Source organism: Petromyzon marinus, chromosome 44 (genome assembly GCF_048934315.1).
Source record: "Petromyzon marinus isolate PM22_M1 ecotype Great Lakes invasive population chromosome 44, UKy_Petmar_22M1.pri1.0, whole genome shotgun sequence".
Classification (NCBI taxonomy): Eukaryota; Metazoa; Chordata; class Hyperoartia; order Petromyzontiformes; family Petromyzontidae; genus Petromyzon; species Petromyzon marinus.
This window is the reverse complement of record NC_133710.1, coordinates 9,271,098-9,279,189: the sequence shown is the minus strand read 5'-3', so window position 1 is coordinate 9,279,189 and position 8,092 is coordinate 9,271,098. Positions and strand designations below refer to the sequence as shown.

General features: G+C 46.3%; 1 protein-coding gene across 3 annotated transcripts in view; it reads left to right on the top strand.

The window, feature by feature from the left end:
• Nucleotides 1–2,011: 2,011 nt before the first annotated feature.
• Nucleotides 2,012–8,092, top strand: part of LOC116951876 (uncharacterized) — a 36,635-nt gene continuing 30,554 nt past the window's right edge. The window contains exons 1-3 of one of the 3 annotated variants that reach the window (XM_076073996.1): nucleotides 2,047–2,116; nucleotides 7,088–7,141; nucleotides 7,248–7,711. In XM_076073996.1, coding sequence (XP_075930111.1) covers nucleotides 7,267–7,711 — 445 coding nt within the window. In that variant the 5' untranslated portion in view covers nucleotides 2,047–2,116; nucleotides 7,088–7,141; nucleotides 7,248–7,266. Of the gene's footprint in view, nucleotides 2,117–2,161; nucleotides 2,679–7,087; nucleotides 7,142–7,247; nucleotides 7,712–8,092 lie in introns of those variants that run through there. The other 2 variants (XM_076073997.1, XM_032970683.2) reach the window with 2 other exon arrangements.

The following is an 8,092-nucleotide window of genomic DNA, read 5'->3' as shown; positions in this document are numbered from 1 at the left end:
GTGTGGTCACCTTAAACCAATCGTTAACAAACCACGACCAATATATTTATGCTGCCTCAGCAGTTCGTCTGCTGTGCTTTTTCACCTGAAGACCATTGCTTGTGTTGCGATCGAAACGTCGTGATTTATTTTATTTTATTGTTTTTCTATCTACGTGACTTTACCGAAAGACCCAAAGAATATGAAAACATACTTTGATGAATGTTCGGAGATTACACGTGTAATCTTAAAAAAAAAATCGCCCTATATTAATTTCAAAAGATAATTCATGCATGCATTCATATTCATTAAAGTCAGTTTGAACATTAAAATGTTTTTTTTTAATTACATAAACCGGTGCGCTTTGTTAAAATAAATGCAATAGCCATGTCTGTCCTGACTTATGGGCCACCCTGTTTAGCTTTCATTTTCGCAAATATATTCAACAGACGTATTCAGGTACATCCTCAACTACCTACAATATCAAATACTTTGTTGATAGTTGTAGATATCTTAAATACGTGTATTAAATACGGATACCACAGACAATATATCAATCATCAAACATAGCAACACAGAACATGAGCCTTCGTATAAACAGAGGTTAAAAACCTCTGTGATATGTCATTACTGTATAAACAGAGATTAAAAACCTCTGTGATGTGTCATTACCGTATAAACAAAGGTAAAAACCTCTGTGATGTGGCATTACCGTATAAACAAAGGTAAAAAAACCTCTGTGATATGGCATTACCGTATAAACAGATTAAAAACCTCTGTGATATGGCATTACCGTATAAACAGAAGCAAAAACCTCTGTGATATGGCATTACCTGGTATAAGCGTCGTATAAACAGAGGTAAAACCCTCCGTAACCTGGCATAAGCGTCGTATAAACAGAGGTAAAAAACCTCTGACCTGGTATAAGCGTCGTAAAAACAGAGGTAAAACCCTCCGTAACCTGGCATAAGCGTCGTATAAAGAGGTAAAAACCTCTGACCTGGTATAAGCGTCGTATAAACAGAGGTAAAACCCTCCGTAACCTGGCATAAGCGTCGTAGAAACAGAGGTAAAAACCTCTGACCTGGTATAAGCGTCGTATAAACAGAGGTAAAAACCTCTGACCTGGTATGCGCCTCGTATAAACAGAGGTAAAAACCTCTGACCTGGTATAAGCGTCGTATAAACAGAGGTAAAACCCTCCGTAACCTGGCATAAGCGTCGTAGAAACAGAGGTAAAAACCTCTGACCTGGTATAAGCGTCGTATAAACAGAGGTAAAACCCTCCGTAACCTGGCATGAGCGTCGTATAAACAGAGGTAAAAACCTCTGACCTGGTATGCACCTCGTATAAACAGAGGTAAAACCCTCCGTAACCTGGCATGAGCGTCGTATAAACAGAGGTAAAAACCTCTGACCTGGTATGCGCCTCGTATAAACAGAGGTAAAAACCTCTGACCTGGTATACGCATCGTATAAACAGAGGTAAAAACCTTTGACCTGGTATACGCGTCGTATAAACAGAGGCGTGTAAAACCTCCCTAGCTGGCATTAAGCGTACAAACAGGTAAAAAAACACCCTCCGTGACCTGTCATGAACGTCTGTACGCAAACAGAGGTAAAACCATAATCCTTGGGTCTTTCGGTAACGTCAACAATATGAATTCCTGCAGTCACGAAAGTTTTAAGTCAGAGGTAAAACCCTCTGTGACCTGGCATGAAAGTGCTCGTGGGGGGGGGGTGGCGTCTTTGGGGGGTGGGGCATCTTGGTGGGGGGGGGGCGTCTTTGGGGGGGGTGGGGCATCTTGGTGGGGGGGGGGCATCTTGGGGGGGTGGGGTGGCGTCTTTGGGGGGTGGGGCATCTTGGGGGGGTGGGGCATCTTGGTGGGGGGGTGGGGCATCTTGGTGGGGGGGGTGGGGCATCTTGGTGCGGGGGTGGGGCATCTTAGGGGGGGTGGTGTCTTTGGGGGGTGGGGCATCTTGGTGGGGGGGGTGGTGTCTTTGGGGGGTGGGGCATCTTGGTGGGGGGGTGTTGGGGGGTGCCGGGCCCTCCCCCCTCCCCCCGGGCCGCCATGGCGGTGACGTCACTGCTCGCCCTGGACGTTTCACGGCGGCGGCGGCGAGCGAGCGTGGCCCGGTGAGTCCCGTGGCGCCGTCCACGCTTCGTGCCTTTCCTTCGCCTCCGCGGGCTTTAAAAAACAAAAACGAATTCGTGTTCACTTCCCCAAGCAACACAACCGTTGTGTGTTCGCGTGAGGGGAGGTTTTTTTCCCCCTCTCCTCTCCCTCTCTCTTTCCTCTCGTCAACAAATTCGCCCGCAACTAACATCGCCGCACTGCGTAGCGTCGGCAGACATTGGGGGGGGGGGGGGTTGTTGTGTGTTCCTGTGTGTTTGTTGCGTTTGCATTTGTTTACTCTTCTGACAGGAGTCGGCGGAACCCGGAGCGAAATTGCGCGTTAAATTGTCCCCATTCAGCCCTCTCGCCTCAACCCCGAGTCGCCGCCGTAGGCCTCGACGCCTCTCGCTCTCCGTCCTTCCTCCTAAATCATCAACATCATCATCATCATCTCGCCGTCATTCTTTTACCCCGGGGTTTTCCGTTGCCGCTGTCGGTTAATAATAAAGCAAAGCTCTAACCAAGCTACACCCGAGTGTGATTTTGTGTCACCAGACGTGGCCTGCTCCTCACGCCGCTTCTGTAAGTAAGCCTCACGCGGCGGCATTGCTTGAGACCGCTTCCACCAGCTGACAAGTCCGGCGGCCCACAGAAAAACAAAATTGGTGTTGTTGTTGTTGCCGGTTGTAGAAAGTGTGTTTTTTTATTTAAAATTTAGTTGTGGCTGCGTTGTCTTGCTTCCGGCTGGTTTTGTGCCCATTCGGCTTTCTGTTTGCCGCGGGGACCGCTCGAGTGGCGTGGGCCGCCGCTTCGCCGGGTAGGCGTTTGCAGGATTTGTAGGTCTTGCTTGGATGTAACTGGTGTGACTGGTGCATCGTTAACCACCACGGGTGTTTTTTTGCGTGTGTTTCTGTGAAGACGCCGCGTGCTTATATACAGGAAGTGATGCACACAAACCGTCTGTGACAGACGTGTTTGCAGGATGTATGGCCAGTGGTTTTGGTTGGTGGACAAGCGTGCACCCGCTGTGCAACGTATGTGTCAAGCTTTGATGTAATAACAGGTCCCTGCAGGGTGGGCTGGTAGAAGTTCGCAAATGAGATAATGTGACTTCCAAATGTTGGGTGTAATAAGACATGTCAAGTCTCTGCGCTGTCTATTGCTGATTTTACGCCCAACAGCACGAGATTTCACTTCGTTAAAGTATTGAAAGGGGACGGACGGACGGACACATTAATCTATTGCAGGCTGGTACACTCAGTTTACAACTTCGTTCCTACCAGTATTAGTGCGGCCTTGAGTGCACGTTACTCACCGTATGCCGTGTAACTGAGGATCGTGTGTGATGAACGTAAACATGTACGTGCAGGATACTAGAAAGGATTTGTTTATTTGTTCTCCATGTACGAAGCTTAAATGGTACTTGAAAGTATGCGGGCTTGTTTGTGTGATGTGGTGGGTTAGTGGTGGCTAGTGCACTAAATGCCATTTCAGTGCGCAACTTCGATGCACCCGTCCCTGTCTCGCTGACCCGTGTGGCCAATTGTGGGCAAAATAACCCCCGTGACTTGCATGGTGTGGGGAGACCACGGTGGCTATGAGATGTTAACTACCTCGCCTGGTATACAGAAGACCGTGGGTTCGATGCCGAACCTGACGCCTGCTGTCTATTTGGAGATTGCGTGTCTCTCATAATCATATGGTGGCCAGTAGATGTTAACTACCTTGCCTGGTATGCAGGAGGTCGTGGGTTCTATTCCGACTCTGACACCTGCTGTATATTTAGAGTTTGCATGTCTCTCTCATCATCACGGTGACTAGGAGATGTTAACTACCTCGCCTGGTATACAGGAGGTTGTAGGGTCGATCCCGACCCTGACGCCTGCTGTATATTTAGAGTTTGCGTGTCTCTCTCTTCCCTTGGTCGCAACACGCGTTTAGAATATTTCGCTGTTATACATTTCCACGTGATAAGCCACTTCGTTGAGCTATCATTTGTGGCCAGGTCTCTTTTGAAAAAGAGCCACAGAGCTCAGTGGGCCTTACCTGATCAATAATAAACATAGTTTAGACAATCTTGATTTGAAGCTTTCGTGACTGCAGGAATCCATACTCTTTGGTTCTTTCGGTAAAGTCACGTAGGTAGAACAACATCTATTGATCTATTATTTTTCTACCTACGTGATTTTACCGAAAGAACCAAAGAGTATAGTTTAGACACCGAAGCAGTGTCATTACAAAGGCATGCACTGTACTTGTACTATGTAAGCGATACAATACATGGGATACAAATGCTCATGTATGTACAGGATATCATGAATTATTTTAATTTGTGATATAACAGTATTAGTATATATTACATAAATGTAAGTATGTATACATTATACATTACAGTGGTATTGTCTGCTGAGTTTTTTTTATGAAACGAATGTGATTCTAAATGCAAGGGTGAGTGGTTAGTAGTACATGTTAATCAGTGTTTGATGGCATGTGGTTAATTGACACACTTTTATGGATGCGTATGTACATGTAACGCGCAACATCCATATGCCGGATTGCATATACGAATGTTAGGCATTAGAGATACATATAAATGCGATTAATTATTAACACTCCTTAAATGATACATCAGCACATTGTTGATTCTGTACAATGCACTTTTAAATAATACTCATGTATATAAGGTGAACCACAATCGTTTACTCGTGCATTGCTATGGATTTTCATGCCGAATATGCAAATGCTCATGTACGACCCTTGCTGAATGGGAGGCCTCTATGCCATGTGGACCAGTGAGGGCTGTATGACCATACTTTATGGTGGTCATTTGGGAGTATAGAAGTACAGTTGAGGGACTCTACTTACGAACGAGTTAGGTTGCAGATGTCTGTTTGGAAGGCGATTTGTTCGGAAGTCCAACTTTGCCTCTGTCGATTCCAAACATGTTGTTACGGCATGTATACTAAACACGGGGAATGGCTTTAAAATTTGTATAATCTCCTGAAAATGTTCTGCATATGTAGATGCCACTGGTTCTTCACGTTCTGCAGATGTAGATGCCACCACCGCCATCTATTGCGTGGCAGTTGAACTTACGACTTTAGGTACTGTTCGTATCTCTGAAAGTTTGTAAGTTGCATGTTCGCAAGTAGAGGGGTCCCTGTATAACAATGGTTTTGCTACACTTACATCTATTGCCCGTGACGTAGCCTTGCATCCTATAACAACTCTAGTATGTCGTCGTCGTCCATCCAATCACCACCCAGGCTCTCAACCCTGCCTAACTTTTGAGATCTGGCAAGATCCCGCATATTCCGGGTGATTTGGTTCATGGGCACACGTGTATACACAGGATACTACACTCTAAAGAAGGTTACTTATTAGGGATGTATATATCCAATCTATACTAGATTATCATCATTCTCATCCATCGCCTATCCACTTGGACGAATGATTCCCTAAATCAATGCCAACCTGAAAATGTTTGCAACGCAACACTCCATCTATCTATGATTACCAATGTGTGTATCAGCATTCAAGAGTGCCAGGATTTTAGCCTACTTTATTTTTTCCTCGAGTTTCATTAAATGCACCAGAGAAGTTTTTGCCCGAAGAAGATAGTTCTACATTATCTTTATTGTTTCCATAGCTTGGTAGCGTCTGGGTCTCCCATCTCCCCAAGTTTGTGGTTATGGAGGATTTTACGTGAGTTACAGCAAACAGGTTTTTGGAAACGTACAAATTACAGCATTAATGTCTGATTAATTTTACTGTCTTAGAATGTTTGCTCCGCTCTGCATCATCTGTGGATGACGTGTTGCGCTAAATCATCATGTGGGGTAATCGTGTGTGCACAACATTACAATCTGTACACACTGCCTCAAGTCACAATATGTTGGCTGTTACCGAAGATTGATTAACTTACTTTCTAAGCAATTTCGGTTGTGGAATTATTGTGATATTATTGTTATGCCATTGTGTCGCAGCTTTTGCGTTCAAATGATGCGTTGTGAATCTTGGATTGATGGATTGTTGCGGTGAGAATTTTAGTTGCTTTGTTTGCACCAGTAGCCACATGGTAGTGCTCAAAGAATGGTTAATAGGATACCTAAATATTTCCATCCCAAAAAGCCCTGATGATGATTGAGCAGCCTTTGTGTTGTGAGAGTGCGGACGACTGCGGAAAATTAGGATTTGCTGTTCAAGTGGCTCCCTGCTGTTACCAGGGTTGGAGCCCTCATTCCTTTCCCTGGTCCACATCTTCCCTGATTGTGCTGTATGGTTGTTGCATCACAAATTCTGCATCTGCCTTGCTTGGGGACACTTGAATATCCTGCGATGCACAAATCTGTAGCCGTTTGTGCACCGTTGTCATGGCTAAATTAGCCACCCACAGTAAGTGCTCTGCCCATTTAGCTGGCTTGAGAGTTGAAGTCTTTGTTGCACTGCTGTGCTGAATGCTTCCATATGCTGTGCTCGTTGTCACTAATGAGTCAAATCTGCTAACGCTGGTTGGAGGAGGCATAATAGCTATTTTGGATACATTACGCCATGATACTACATTTTAAATATGGAATGAGATTTTTTAAATACGAATGATGACGCTGAAGTTGGCATGAGGCTGAGTGGCTGCTTCACCGCTGAGTGGATTCCTTATTTCATCTCAACACAGGTGGAACAGTTCTTATTTCACTAGTTATGATATCATGATTATACTAGAGGAATGTTTTTACATGATCTTCCGGTGGGCTAAATAATGCAATTAGATTGTAATTGCAGTCCACGGTGTCATATGCACAGACGTTATGACTTAACTTGACATCAGGAAAGCTTGTGTTTTGTACATGTGACCACTAATCTTTTGTCTCCAGGTCTGTCATCGGTCTTGTTCATCTGACTTTCATCTCACTATATTTATCTCTTGTCTACAGCTCTCTAATCTCTTGAGCATCTCTTTAATTCCACGACTCTATCTCCTTATATCTTGACAGGCCTTATCTCTGGACGGGCTGCAGCTAGGTGGACCATTCCGAGAGCCTTTACAGGTCAGATTTGGCCATGTGGGCCCCGCAGTTGAAATATCTCTGCACTGGAGCATTTGAGATGTCACTGTCGGATGCGTCACTGACACTGCCCATCCTGCCTTAACAGGGCCTCGCCGGAGCGCACCATGGCCACCGAAGTCGATACGGGCATCCACGAGGACTTCCCTGCGTGGCTGTGCTCGCGGGGCGTGAGCTCCGAGATTGCTCACGCCATGGACACGGAGTTGGGCATCAAGGACTATGAGGTGCTGCTTGCTTGCGCCGAGGACCTGCAGGTGCGCGCCGAGCTTTTCTCGGTGGCGCGCGAGCGCCTGCCCTTCGGCTTCTACGCTGTGGTGCGGCGCGTGGTCATGGCCATCAACGGCGAGGCGGCCAAGGCGGGCGCTGGCTGCCTAGCGTGCCCGGGGCTGGGCCGTCTGCTTGACGTGCTGGTGGTGATGCTCAATAGCCTGAGCCAGGAGCTGTCGCATTGCGCCCAGCGGTTGAGCGCACTCGACGCCACGGCCACCCACTCGGCCGGATTCCCCAGCGAGAGGGAGTCGAACTCGTCCATCGATGGTGAAAACCCGGGTACGTCGTGCCCGCGATGCCCGTCGTCGCATGTGGGGAGCACGTGGTAGAATGGCAGAGTGATCCGTTCAATTTTTTGTGGCTCACACAGGGTTCAGCTTAATATTTTTGGCAGTTTCGTTGGATCATGGTGATATGGTGATGATTAGAATATTGACAGTTTTTGTTGGATAGCAATGTCGGCAGTCCTTTTTCTATGCAATCTAATTTACTGGATCCCCGCGATTTAGAATGGCAAGACAACGATCCGCTCCGTTACTTATGGCTTACACAAGGTCTAGCTTAATGTTTTGTGAAGGTTTTCTGAATGATGATGATTATCTTGTGAAACGAATGTCAGTAGTCCTGCTACTGTGTAAGTTTTCATGGTTGTGGTGTGAT